Genomic DNA, 13,754 nt, shown 5'->3' with positions numbered 1-13,754 from the left:
CCACACTGTAGTTTACCTTTCCCTATGTAGCCGAATCACGTCATTTGTATTCATCACTAGTAATAAATAAATAAATAAAATGCGTAAGATGGACGGACGGATTTACCCTGGATAGTGTCAATACCAGCGGGTCACGTGACAACGCCGTCCGCACCAGACCTCGTGCGATGATCGAGCGCTCGCGAGATTTCCGGAAAGAGCCGAGCGCAGCGGAGGAGACGAGCCGGAAAGAGCCGATGATGCTCCTGTATGCCGCTGCCCCCTTTTCAACATGGCTGCTGTACGCGCTCTGTTCAGTTACGCTCCGACTCTCGACAACTCACTGCTCCACAATACTGGCTCTGAACAGCTATAAAAGCTGGGGGGGGGGACACCGTTCCGTGTGAGTCCGTTCATTCTTGTGTCGTTTTTAAAAGAAACACAAAACAACAACAACAAAACGAGCCTTTAATCAAGCATCGAGTCGGGGGCCTTATTTTTTTTTTTTTACACCTAAAATCCCAACAACAGCACAGCTGCCACAACATTCAGGGTCCATCAACAACTGCAAATGGTTTGACTCTGGCACTTTAGGCTTTATTTTCCCCCTGAACAATGTGTGAAAACTGCGCCGAGCTGGTTGAGGTGCTGAATGAAAGTAAGTCCTGTTGTTGTTATTATTTTTAGTATTATTATGATTATTATTGGTGTGTGTGTGTGTGTGTGTGTGTGTGTGTGTGTGTGTGTGTGTGTGTGCATGCATTCACATTAAAGTTAATCCACATCATGGCTTTGCTGTAACTTCCCCGCTACATCCTGAGCAGCCTTGTGTAGACTTTTTTTTTTTTACACAGAGATTAATTTGGTCCATTTCAGGCCCAGACTATAACATGCAGTGCATTTCATCTGAATGTCATGTTGCATGTCAGTGATCTACAATCTGGCCTCTTGTGTCCATGCATCCATGCAGCAGTTGAGGAAACGTGCTGATGATCATATTTTACTGGTGTAAATACGTTCCACACGAATATCCACGGTGCACAAAGCAGAACCTTAAACCCTGCTAAATGCAAGTGTGTGTTTTATAGCCTTAACGTCACCTTTTAGTTCATGGATGCACATCATTAGCGTTAGCACGTTAGCGTTAAGTTAACTTAAACTTGTGCCGTGTGTGTGTGTGTGTGTGTGTGTGAGCGATTGTGTGTCTGAACCCAAGATTGATTCCTATATTATCTTTCTTCTTAACCACACTTTGTCCAAAAAAAGTAACACACAGTATGCACTATTATTCACGCTAGCTAGCTAGCATTAGCAAGCTAGCTAGCTTTAGCCATAGCAACATTATCAACACTACTGTTTTTTTGTTGTTTTGTGCGTGTTGTGTTTTTTTTTTTTGACATTGTCGTCAATGCTATAAAACTCCGACAACCTTTTTTTTTTTTTTACACATACAACCATCCTATCACCCGTTCTGTGTTTTAGTTCTTAGGAGAGAAAAAAATAAAAGTTTGTTTGTTTTGACAACACAAATGACAGCTAGCCGCTTAGCACTGACTAGCACGTAGCTTGCGCTAACGTTTGCTAGCAATAAACCGCAAGTCAAATTGTAAATAATCACGTTGTTTTTTTTTAGAGGACGGGACGTCTGAAAACACGTCCCCCACGTCGTCTTGTTAAATAGAGACGGGTTGATGTCGGATGTTTTGGTTCGCGCTTACGTTTGGACACATGGTCCGAGTGTTAGCTTCGGCTAACTAACGGAAGCTAACGGCTCTTGTTGCTAGCAGCAACTGTTTTAACCGAATTTTAACGTCTGTCTTAATGACACCGTGTCGGATGATGAGCGTATGGTCGTTTTTAAGCGTCGTCCTTTTTATTAAACACATCTTCGTTTTGGTTTGGGGTTTTTGCTTGGTCTTGTATGCTAGCTCTAGCCTGTATTTGTTAGCATGCTAACTGCTAACGTAGTTGTGCTTGATAGACACAACTACAAAGGAGCTGATGGGCCTCCATGATGAGAAACTTTAACAATGGCTTATTGTGCTCCTAGTTACAGAAATGTTTGTTTTAGCTTAGCTCTGAGGTAAATAATCTATGCTCTGTTGGTCACAACTATAACATTTTGCGTTGACAAATATATATCTATTTTTTTCCACCACACTTTTTATGTTGGAACAGGTGAAGACTGTGATGTAGAGTATTCCATAGCTATAAATTTATACTTTATAGAGACAATAACAAATTCAGTCTATCTATCTATCTATCTATCTATCTATCTATCTATCTATCTATCTATCTGTATATATGTATATATGTATATATAGAGAGAGAGATGGAGGTGATGGAGAGAAACCTGACTAACTGGCTGTTTGAGCTTTGAGTTATCCTCAGAGAGAAAGTTTCCTGATTTGAGTCAGTAACACGTGCGAGAAGTCAAATTGTCGTCCGAGCGCTTGTCATTTTGATATTTACCACCTTATTGTCAAAAGCTACCTTAAACAAATTGCAGCTAGTGCAAAATTCGGCTGCTAGAATTCTAACTAGAACAAAGTTAAGAGATGCTATTACTCCCGTTTTGGAGTCCTTGCACTGGCTCCCTGTTAGGTTTAGAGTTTACATTTACAGCATTTTGCAGACGTCCTTGTCCAGAGCGACTTACTTTTTACCTCATTTTTATACAACTGAGCAATTGAGGAATCAAACTCACAACCTTCCGATTGGTAGCCCGACACCTTAACCACTAGGCTACTTGTTGATTTTTAACATTTTGATGCCTACTGTACCTACAAGGCCTTACACAGGTTGGCTCCTCAATATCTGACTGAGCTTTTAATTCCTTATATTCCATCTCGCGACCTTCGTTCTTCCGAAACTGGTCTTTTAACTGTTCCCTCAACTCGTTTACAATCGATGGGAGATCGAGCTTTCTCTTCGCTAGCTTCAAAACTCTGCAATTCTTTACCAACCGAGATAAAGCAAGCAAAATCTCTTGCCATTTTTAAATCTCAGCTTAAAACTAATTTTTTTAGGGTAGCTTTTAATTGACTAATTGTAATTTTACATTGTGTTTATTTTCTAGTCTGTTTTTGTTACTTCCATTTTAATCTTTATATTATGTGGTGTATTTTTGTTGTTCTGTTTGCTTTTGTAAAGAGCTTTGAGATGTACTTTTAAAGGCCCTATAGAAAATAAAGCTTATTATTTTCTTTTGTTGGACACACTTAAAACTTCGTCGTATACGGTTAAAATGCGGCGAGTTTCTCCTGAAACGATGCCAGAGGGTGCCGATATTTATGCACGTAAAAAAAAAAGAGAGACACAGAAAATGACTAGAAAAATCTGAAGGATTGTCCATGATTAAATGCGAAAGGTCGCACGTTAACGGGTCACTAACGTGTCGTGGCAGCGTAACTAATGAATGAAACTCATAACTTTCTGCCCTCTTAGTCGGAGTAGACCGTGATCTGCTTCAGAAATCGGGGCGGTCTTTTTAAACCCGATGTCAGCAAGTGGCGTCAGTTCGACGTGGCCAAATGATAAGGAGAGAGTAAGGAATGTTAGCATGGTCGGACAAACGATTTCAAAATCAGCCGTCTGAAGGAATATGACTTCAAACCTCTGTCATATTTGTTTTTATCGGGTGTTAAAATCAACTTGGAGATGAAACGTAGCCTCGTCGCGCAGACTAAGAGACACAGAAGAAAACGCTTCCACCGCGTTGAACTCGAACGTTCTCCTGAGCTCAGCACGTGACGTCAGATCGACACGACGGCTCGCAGCATCAGCAGTACACGCTGCACTTCTCACTCGTATAGGTATTTATTTATTTAATAAAAAGCAACTTCCTTCCCTTTTGCTGCATCACGTTCGAGCGCCGAAGCACGTCGTCTGAAGTGAATCCTTTCAGTTTCAGATATGGAAATGAAGCTGACAACAACGTGGTTAAACGTGACACGTTTGTCTGTAGCTCCCTGAAAATCCTGTTTAAAACGTCTCGGTTCTTACGCAGACTTTTACATGCCTAAATTTTTCGAAGTTAAGATCAGAGGTGTGGCAGTTAATCCGATTTGTTCTTGGTGTTAATTTGTGTGGGGTTTTTTTTTCTTTTTTTTTAACTGTTTGTCTTTGAGAGAGAGACTCTCTCTCACACACACACACACACACACACACACACACACACATATACACACATATACACACATACAAACACACATCGGCACACATCCAGACACACTCGCCTGTCTGTTGAGTGACGGGCCCATGTGTCTGCATGCCGCTTGAACTTTGACCTCTAAATCTTACAAATATGGCCAGCTATCTCCTCCACGTTTTTGTGTGTGTGTGTGTGAGAGAGAGAGAGATACAGCTGCTAGTAGATGAGACAGATGTGCCTGTTGTAGGTGTCTGACTCTGTATACACTGTGGATCAGGCTGTAGCTGGTCACCACATGGAGGCGGCTGGACAGCGAGGCACATGACAACACACATACAATCTCACACACACGCTCTCTCACACACACACAATCTCACACACATACAATCTCACACACACGCTCTCTCACACACACGCTCTCTCACACACACGCTCTCTCACACACACACACACACACACACACACAATCATACACACACGCTCTCACACACACACACACACGCTCTCACACACACGCTCTCACAAACACGCTCATACATACACACACACACACGCTCATACATACACACACACACACACGCTCATACATACACACACACACACACACACGCTCATACATACACACACACACACACACACGCTCATACATACACACACACACACACACACGCTCACACATACACACACACACACACGCTCATACATACACACACACACACACACACGCTCATACACACACACACACGCTCATACACACACACACACACGCTCATACACACACACACACACACACACGCTCATACACACACACACACACACACGCTCATACACACACACACGCTCATACATACACACACACACGCTCATACACACACACACGCTCATACACACACACGCTCATACATACACACACACGCTCGTACATACACACACACACGCTCGTACATACACACACACACACATGAACACACACACACACACATGAACACACACACACACAGACACACACAATCAGTGAAACAAGTGTATTGGCTGTAATTAATCAGTGCTTTGTAATTGTCACTACTGGAGATTTTATCACCAGAACCTTTTTACTCTTACTGTGTGAAAGCCCAGAATTCCTGCGGTGTAGAAATTAAATTTTTTTTATGTAAGTGCATAATTATTTGGTTACCATAGCAACAGCAAACTTAGGAGCAGCTGCCACTTTTTTTTGAACTCGCTTACGTTGAGACGGAGTTAAGTTTTTTTTATTTTATTTTTTTTGTTGCCCATTTTTTTGTTTTTACCATGTTGTTACTACAATTTTCAGTGTAAGATAAAATAAATAATAACTAAAATATTTGGTCTGTAACAGGACACGTCTACCGTCTGCTGCTTGTACAGGAGGGAGGTTCTGCTGATGTTGCTTAAAATAACTCCGGAAATGTTGCACAGTGACACAGCAAAAAAAAGTCATCTTTTAACTATTGTGTTTCTCAAACTTCTCATGTTCAATGTTTTCATATGATCCATAACTCGTACCCTAGGAATTAAATTCATTCATTTGAGTCGAGTTAAAACGTTGTTTCCATAGTTACATATCCTCAAGTTTGAAGCTGCATCGGAAACTAAAGCGTTGCTGCAAGTTTCAGTCTTAATTGCAGCATCGTATCAAACTTGGTAAGAAAATGCTGTGAGGTGTTAAACAGCTGTACAGGAGAGGGATGTTGTGGAGGGGAGTTTATGGCCGTGTCGGTCACGCTGTAGACATCTCACAGCCCAAACCTTACATGTGGAATCAAAACGCAACCGAAATGGACGGGAATGAAGAAATAATAATGAGAGCTCAAGTTTCACCTCATACTGAGGGCAAACAAAAAAGATTCCGGTGACAGAAATGCAGTGTGAGGTGTTGTTGGATGTGTGATGGATGTGTAGTGGAGAGGTGGATGTGTGGTGATGGATGTGTGGTGAATGTGTGGTGAGCAGGTAGTGGAGAGGTGGATGTGTGGTGAGCAGGTAGTGGAGAGGTGGATGTGTGGTGAGCAGGTAGTGGAGAGGTGAATGTGTGGTGAGCAGGTAGTGGAGAGGTGGATGTGTGGTGATGGATGTGTGGTGAGCAGGTAGTGGAGAGGTGGATGTGTGGTGATGGATGTGTGGTGAGCAGGTAGTGGAGAGGTGGATGTGTGGTGATGGATGTGTGGTGAGCAGGTAGTGGAGAGGTGGATGTGTGGTGATGGATGTGTGGTGAGCAGGTAGTGGAGAGGTGGATGTGTGGTGATGGATGTGTGGTGAGCAGGTAGTGGAGGGGTGTATGTGTGGTGAGCAGGTAGTGGAGAGGTGGATGTGTGGTGAGCAGGTAGTGGAGAGGTGGATGTGTGGTGAGCAGGTAGTGGAGAGGTGGATGTGTGGTGAGCAGGTAGTGGAGAGGTGGATGTGTGGTGAGCAGGTAGTGGAGAGGTGGATGTGTGGTGAGCAGGTAGTGGAGAGGTGGATGTGTGGTGAGCAGGTAGTGGAGAGGTGGATGTGTGGTGAGCAGGTAGTGGAGAGGTGGATGTGTGGTGAGCAGGTAGTGGAGAGGTGGATGTGAGGTGAGGTGGTGAACACGTGGTGGGATGGTGAGCGTGTGGTGAGGTGAGGTGGTGAACACGTGGTGGATGGTGAGCGTGTGGTGGATGTGAGGTGAGGCGAGGTGGTGAACACGTGGTGGATGGTCATTTCAGTGGCAAGTCCATGTGAGGAGTAAAAAGGACTTAAAGCCAGAAAAGGTCTATCTGTTTGAGTGAACCTGACAACCTTACCAAAGTCCAGTGACTCCCCTGTTGTCATGGTAACTATGAGCCGGCCTTCACTGTCGCTGCTGTTGAAGTTTTTCTCTTTCTCTCGATCATGTTTGTGAGAAACATCCTGCAGGTTTCTGATGGTCACAGCTTTACCCCAGCGAGCTCACACCGGAGACTCCTACCGTAAAAGCCCAAACTCCTGCACTGGGATTGATGGATAGTGCTCAGAAGAAAGTGAGAAATTGGTGGTCACCATAGCAACCGTAACAACACTGTGGAAATGATTGGTTTTATTGATAACTTTTGGGACTCGTCCTGAGTGGAAGGCACTGATATAATAATGACTGTCTGCTGGATCGATGTGTGTGTGTGTGTCTGTGTGTGTGTGTGTCTGTCTGTGTGTGTGTGTCTGTCTGTGTGTGTGTGTCTGTCTGTGTGTGTCTGTCTGTGTGTGTGTGTCTGTGTGTGTGTGTCTGTCTGTGTGTGTGTGTCTGTCTGTGTGTCTGTCTGTGTGTGTGTGTGTCTGTCTGTGTGTGTGTGTGTCTGTCTGTGTCTGTGTGTGTGTGTGTGTGTGTGTCTGTGTGTGTGTGTGTCTGTGTGTGTGTGTGTCTGTGTGTGTGTGTGTCTGTGTGTGTGTCTGTGTGTGTGTGTCTGTGTGTGTGTGTCTGTGTGTGTGTGTGTCTGTGTGTGTGTGTGTCTGTGTGTGTGTGTGTCTGTGTGTGTGTGTGTCTGTGTGTGTGTGTGTGTCTGTCTGTGTGTGTGTGTCTGTCTGTGTGTGTCTGTGTGTGTGTCTGTGTCTGTGTGTGTGTCTGTGTCTGTGTGTGTCTGTGTCTGTGTCTGTGTGTGTCTGTGTCTGTGTGTGTGTGTCTGTGTCTGTGTGTGTGTGTCTGTGTCTGTGTGTGTGTGTCTGTGTCTGTGTGTGTGTCTGTCTGTCTGTGTGTGTGTGTGTCTGTCTGTCTGTGTGTGTGTGTCTGTCTGTCTGTGTGTGTGTGTCTGTCTGTCTGTGTGTGTGTGTCTGTCTGTCTGTGTGTGTCTGTCTGTCTGTCTGTGTGTGTCTGTCTGTCTGTCTGTGTGTGTGTGTGTCTGTCTGTGTGTGTGTGTCTGTCTGTGTGTGTGTGTCTGTCTGTGTGTGTGTGTCTGTCTGTGTGTGTGTGTCTGTGTCTGTGTGTGTGTGTCTGTGTCTGTGTGTGTGTGTGTCTACACACACACACACACACACACATTGATATTCAAGAACAGTTTTAATATATTTTTAATATGAAGTGAAGGGAGCGACTTTGTGTAGACTCATCCTCACCTGGTGATATTTCTGGTGTCAGAAAGACAGCAGGAAAATAAGGCAGTGAGACAGGATGGAGCAGTGAGACAGGATGGAGCAGTGAGACAGGATGGAGCAGTGAGACAGGATGGAGCAGTGAGACAGGATGGAGCAGTGAGACAGGATGGAGCAGTGAGACAGAACTACAGTAATGTAAGGCAGTGAGACAGGATGGAGCAGGAGAGTAAGGCAGTGAGACAGGATGGAGCAGGAGAGTAAGGCAGTGAGACAGAGATGGAGCAGGAGAGTAAGGCAGCGAGACAGATGGAGCAGGAGAGTAAGGCAGCGAGACAGAGATGGAGCAGGAGAGTAAGGCAGCGAGACAGAGATGGAGCAGGAGAGTAAGGCAGCGAGACAGAGATGGAGCAGGAGAGTAAGGCAGTGAGACAGAGATGGAGCAGGAGAGTAAGGCAGTAAGACAGAGATGGAGCAGGAGAGTAAGGCAGTGAGACAGATGGAGCAGGAGAGTAAGGCAGAGAGAGAGATGGAGCAGGAGAGTAAGGCAGTGAGACAGAGACTGAGCAGGAGAGTAAGACAGAGAGACAGAGATGGAGCAGGAGAGTAAGGCAGCAAGACAGAGATGGAGCAGGAGAGTAAGGCAGTAAGACAGAGATGGAGCAGGAGAGTAAGGCAGTGAGACAGAGATGGAGCAGGAGAGTAAGGCAGTGAGACAGAGATGGAGCAGGAGAGTAAGGCAGTGAGACAGAGATGGAGCAGGAGAGTAAGGCAGTAAGACAGAGATGGAGCAGGAGAGTAAGGCAGTAAGACAGAGATGGAGCAGGAGAGTAAGGCAGTAAGACAGAGATGGAGCAGGAGAGTAAGGCAGTAAGACAGAGATGGAGCAGGAGAGTAAGGCAGTAAGACAGAGATGGAGCAGGAGATAAGGCAGAGAGACAGAGATGGAGCAGGAGAGTAAGGCAGTGTGACAGAGATGGAGCAGGAGAGTAAGGCAGTAAGACAGAGATGGAGCAGGAGATAAGGCAGTGAGACAGAGAGACAGAGATGGAGCAGGAGAGTAAGGCAGTGTGACAGAGATGGAGCAGGAGAGTAAGGCAGAGAGACAGAGAGACAGAGATGGAGCAGGAGAGTAAGGCAGTAAGACAGATGGAGCAGGAGAGTAAGGCAGTGAGACAGAGATGGAGCAGGAGAGTAAGACAGTGAGACAGAGATGGAGCAGGAGAGTGAGACAGAGAGACAGAGATGGAGCAGGAGAGTAAGGCAGTGAGACAGAGATGGAGCAGGAGAGTAAGGCAGTGAGACAGAGATGGAGCAGGAGAGTAAGACAGTGAGACAGAGATGGAGCAGGAGAGTAAGGCAGTGAGACAGATGGAGCAGGAGAGTAAGGCAGTGAGACAGAGATGGAGCAGGAGAGTAAGGCAGTGAGACAGATGGAGCAGGAGAGTAAGGCAGTGAGACAGAGATGGAGCAGGAGAGTAAGGCAGTGAGACAGAGATGGAGCAGGAGAGTAAGGCAGTGAGACAGAGATGGAGCAGGAGAGTAAGGCAGTGAGACAGAGATGGAGCAGGAGAGTAAGGCAGTGAGACGGAGATGGAGCAGGAGAGTAAGGCAGTGAGACAGGATGGAGCAGGAGAGTAAGGCAGTGAGACAGAGATGGAGCAGGAGAGTAAGGCAGTGAGACAGAGATGGAGCAGGAGAGTAAGGCAGCGAGACAGAGATGGAGCAGGAGAGTAAGGCAGCGAGACAGAGATGGAGCAGGAGAGTAAGGCAGTGAGACAGAGATGGAGCAGGAGAGTAAGGCAGTGAGACAGAGATGGAGCAGGAGAGTAAGGCAGTGAGACAGAGATGGAGCAGGAGAGTAAGGCAGTGAGACAGATGGAGCAGGAGAGTAAGGCAGAGAGAGAGATGGAGCAGGAGAGTAAGGCAGTGAGACAGAGACTGAGCAGGAGAGTAAGACAGAGAGACAGAGATGGAGCAGGAGAGTAAGGCAGCTAGACAGAGATGGAGCAGGAGAGTAAGGCAGTTAGACAGAGATGGAGCAGGAGAGTAAGGCAGTGAGACAGAGATGGAGCAGGAGAGTAAGGCAGTGAGACAGAGATGGAGCAGGAGAGTAAGGCAGTAAGACAGAGATGGAGCAGGAGAGTAAGGCAGTAAGACAGAGATGGAGCAGGAGAGTAAGGCAGTAAGACCGAGATGGAGCAGGAGAGTAAGGCAGTAAGACAGAGATGGAGCAGGAGATAAGGCAGTGAGACAGAGAGACAGAGATGGAGCAGGAGAGTAAGGCAGTGTGACAGAGATGGAGCAGGAGAGTAAGGCAGTAAGACAGAGATGGAGCAGGAGATAAGGCAGTGAGACAGAGAGACAGAGATGGAGCAGGAGAGTAAGGCAGTGTGACAGAGATGGAGCAGGAGAGTAAGGCAGAGAGACAGAGATGGAGCAGGAGAGTAAGGCAGTAAGACAGATGGAGCAGGAGAGTAAGGCAGTGAGACAGAGATGGAGCAGGAGAGTAAGACAGTGAGACAGAGATGGAGCAGGAGAGTGAGACAGAGAGACAGAGATGGAGCAGGAGAGTAAGGCAGTAAGACAGAGATGGAGCAGGAGAGTAAGGCAGTGAGACAGAGATGGAGCAGGAGAGTAAGACAGTGAGACAGAGATGGAGCAGGAGAGTAAGGCAGTGAGACAGATGGAGCAGGAGAGTAAGGCAGTGAGACAGAGATGGAGCAGGAGAGTAAGGCAGTGAGACAGAGATGGAGCAGGAGAGTAAGGCAGTGAGACAGAGATGGAGCAGGAGAGTAAGGCAGTGAGACAGAGATGGAGCAGGAGAGTAAGGCAGTGAGACAGAGATGGAGCAGGAGAGTAAGGCAGTGAGACAGAGATGGAGCAGGAGAGTAAGGCAGTGAGACAGAGATGGAGCAGGAGAGTAAGGCAGTGAGACAGAGATGGAGCAGGAGAGTAAGGCAGTGAGACAGAGATGGAGCAGGAGAGTAAGGCAGTGAGACAGAGATGGAGCAGGAGAGTAAGGCAGTGAGACAGAGATGGAGCAGGAGAGTAAGGCAGTGAGACAGAGATGGAGCAGGAGAGTAAGGCAGTGAGACAGAGATGGAGCAGGAGAGTAAGGCAGTGAGACAGAGATGGAGCAGGAGAGTAAGGCAGTAAGACAGAGATGGAGCAGGAGAGTAAGGCAGTAAGACAGAGATGGAGCAGGAGATAAGGCAGTGAGACAGAGAGACAGAGATGGAGCAGGAGAGTAAGGCAGTGTGACAGAGATGGAGCAGGAGAGTAAGGCAGTAAGACAGAGATGGAGCAGGAGATAAGGCAGTGAGACAGAGAGACAGAGATGGAGCAGGAGAGTAAGGCAGTGTGACAGAGATGGAGCAGGAGAGTAAGGCAGTGAGACAGAGAGACAGAGATGGAGCAGGAGAGTAAGGCAGTGAGACAGAGATGGAGCAGGAGAGTAAGGCAGTGAGACAGAGATGGAGCAGGAGAGTGAGACAGAGATGGAGCAGGAGAGTGAGACAGAGATGGAGCAGGAGAGTAAGGCAGTGAGACAGAGATGGAGCAGGAGAGTAAGGCAGTGAGACAGAGATGGAGCAGGAGAGTAAGGCAGTGAGACAGAGATGGAGCAGGAGAGTAAGGCAGTGAGACAGATGGAGCAGGAGAGTAAGGCAGTGAGACAGAGATGGAGCAGGAGAGTAAGGCAGTGAGACAGATGGAGCAGGAGAGTAAGGCAGTGAGACAGAGATGGAGCAGGAGAGTAAGGCAGTGAGACAGAGATGGAGCAGGAGAGTAAGGCAGTGAGACGGAGATGGAGCAGGAGAGTAAGGCAGTGAGACGGAGATGGAGCAGGAGAGTAAGGCAGTGAGACGGAGATGGAGCAGGAGAGTAAGGCAGTGAGACAGAGATGGAGCAGGAGAGTAAGGCAGTGAGACAGAGATGGAGCAGGAGAGTAAGGCAGTGAGACAGAGATGGAGCAGGAGAGTAAGGCAGTGAGACAGATGGAGCAGGAGAGTAAGGCAGTGAGACAGAGATGGAGCAGGAGAGTAAGGCAGTGAGACAGAGATGGAGCAGGAGAGTAAGGCAGTGAGACAGAGATGGAGCAGGAGAGTAAGGCAGTGAGACAGAGATGGAGCAGGAGAGTAAGGCAGTGAGACAGAGATGGAGCAGGAGAGTAAGGCAGTGAGACAGAGATGGAGCAGGAGAGTAAGGCAGTGAGACAGAGATGGAGCAGGAGAGTAAGGCAGTGAGACAGAGATGGAGCAGGAGAGTAAGGCAGTGAGACAGAGATGGAGCAGGAGAGTAAGGCAGTGAGACAGAGATGGAGCAGGAGAGTAAGGCAGTGAGACAGAGATGGAGCAGGACAGCAGGAGTGTTTTTCATCCTCTGATAATTAGAAATCCTCAAAATGTATCCGAGGTTATCATGAAATATTTCAACATTTCACATTTTTCTTACCACCCCTCCCTCCCTCCCTCCCTCTCTCCCTCCCCCCAGTCTCGGATGCAGACAGTTCAGATGGCCTGCAGTTGAAGAAGGACCATGCCTTAAGAGTTTTCAGCTACATCGGCACATGGACACAGAGGTCAGCTCCATCACTTATTAATCATTTATTTATTATTGATTCTGCTACAGAGACGTCTGTATAACACACACACACTCGTCCCCTCTTTAACCTTTTCGTTCTTCATTTTTATTGGTTTTCTGAATTTGCCTATATTATTGTTTTTGTTCCTCGGTCTCCTCCGATCCATCTTCCTTCGTTCCCCGAACTCACCTGTAGAATTTTTAAAGTTTTCCTTCATTTACTTTTTAATTTGTCCTTTTTTCTCTTGAACTCTTTGGTTTCCTGTTTTGGTTTGTTGCTCACCTCCTTTCTCTTAACTACTCACAATTTGTTCTGCCAGAATAGAAGCTTCGAGACGGTGTTTAAAGTTGAATAAGTAAAACTTTCCTGAGATTAATGATCATTGGACCCCTGTGTGTTACAGGCAATGTCTGTGCTGCTTCAAAGAGTACAAGCACCTGGAGGTGTTCAACCAGCTGGTTTATGGCCTCATTAACCTGGTCATCGCCCAGGTAACCAGTCTGAGGGACCGCCTCTGCAGCGCCCACGGCAACAGAGGAGGTGATGGGGCAGAGTCTGAGTGGAGCTCCGTCCACCCAGAGACGTCTCACAACGAAGACGAGCCCCTGAACGTAGAGAGAGACTCGGCAGGGGAGGAGGACGGAGGAGTAGACGGAGCGAGTCCGGCCGAGAACCAGAACCAGAGCCGCGAGTCACGACCGAGCGGGAGCGAGGGATCAGCGGAGGAGTGCAGCCCAGATCTGTTCAGCTCCTGGAACACGGAGGAGAGGGAAAAACTTCTGCTGTGTGCTGCCAAGATCTTTCAAATCCAGTTTCCCCTCTACACAGCCTATAAACACAACACACACCCTACTATAGAGGTAAACACACACACACACACACACACACACACACCCTACTATAGAGGTAAACACACACACACCCCCTACTATAGAGGTAAACACACACACACACACACCCTACTATAGAGGTAAACACACACACACACACACACACACA

The 13,754-nt window shown here is 47.0% G+C and overlaps 1 protein-coding gene across 3 annotated transcripts in view; it reads left to right on the top strand.

The window, feature by feature from the left end:
* Positions 1-239: 239 nt before the first annotated feature.
* The window catches only part of usp34 (ubiquitin specific peptidase 34), a 52,215-nt gene continuing 38,700 nt past the window's right edge, over positions 240-13,754 (top strand). For 2 of the 3 annotated variants that reach the window (XM_027178957.2, XM_027178955.2), the window contains exons 1-3: positions 240-637; positions 12,665-12,752; positions 13,159-13,615. In XM_027178957.2, the coding sequence (XP_027034758.2) occupies positions 595-637; positions 12,665-12,752; positions 13,159-13,615 (588 nt within the window). In that variant the 5' untranslated portion in view covers positions 240-594. The remainder of the gene's footprint in view (positions 638-12,664; positions 12,753-13,158; positions 13,616-13,754) is intronic. The other variant, XM_027178958.2, reaches the window with a different exon arrangement.

Source organism: Tachysurus fulvidraco, chromosome 18, assembly GCF_022655615.1.
Source record: "Tachysurus fulvidraco isolate hzauxx_2018 chromosome 18, HZAU_PFXX_2.0, whole genome shotgun sequence".
Taxonomy (NCBI): domain Eukaryota; kingdom Metazoa; phylum Chordata; class Actinopteri; order Siluriformes; family Bagridae; genus Tachysurus; species Tachysurus fulvidraco.
The sequence above is the reverse complement of the archived record's forward strand: the minus strand, read 5'-3'. Positions and strand labels throughout refer to the sequence as shown.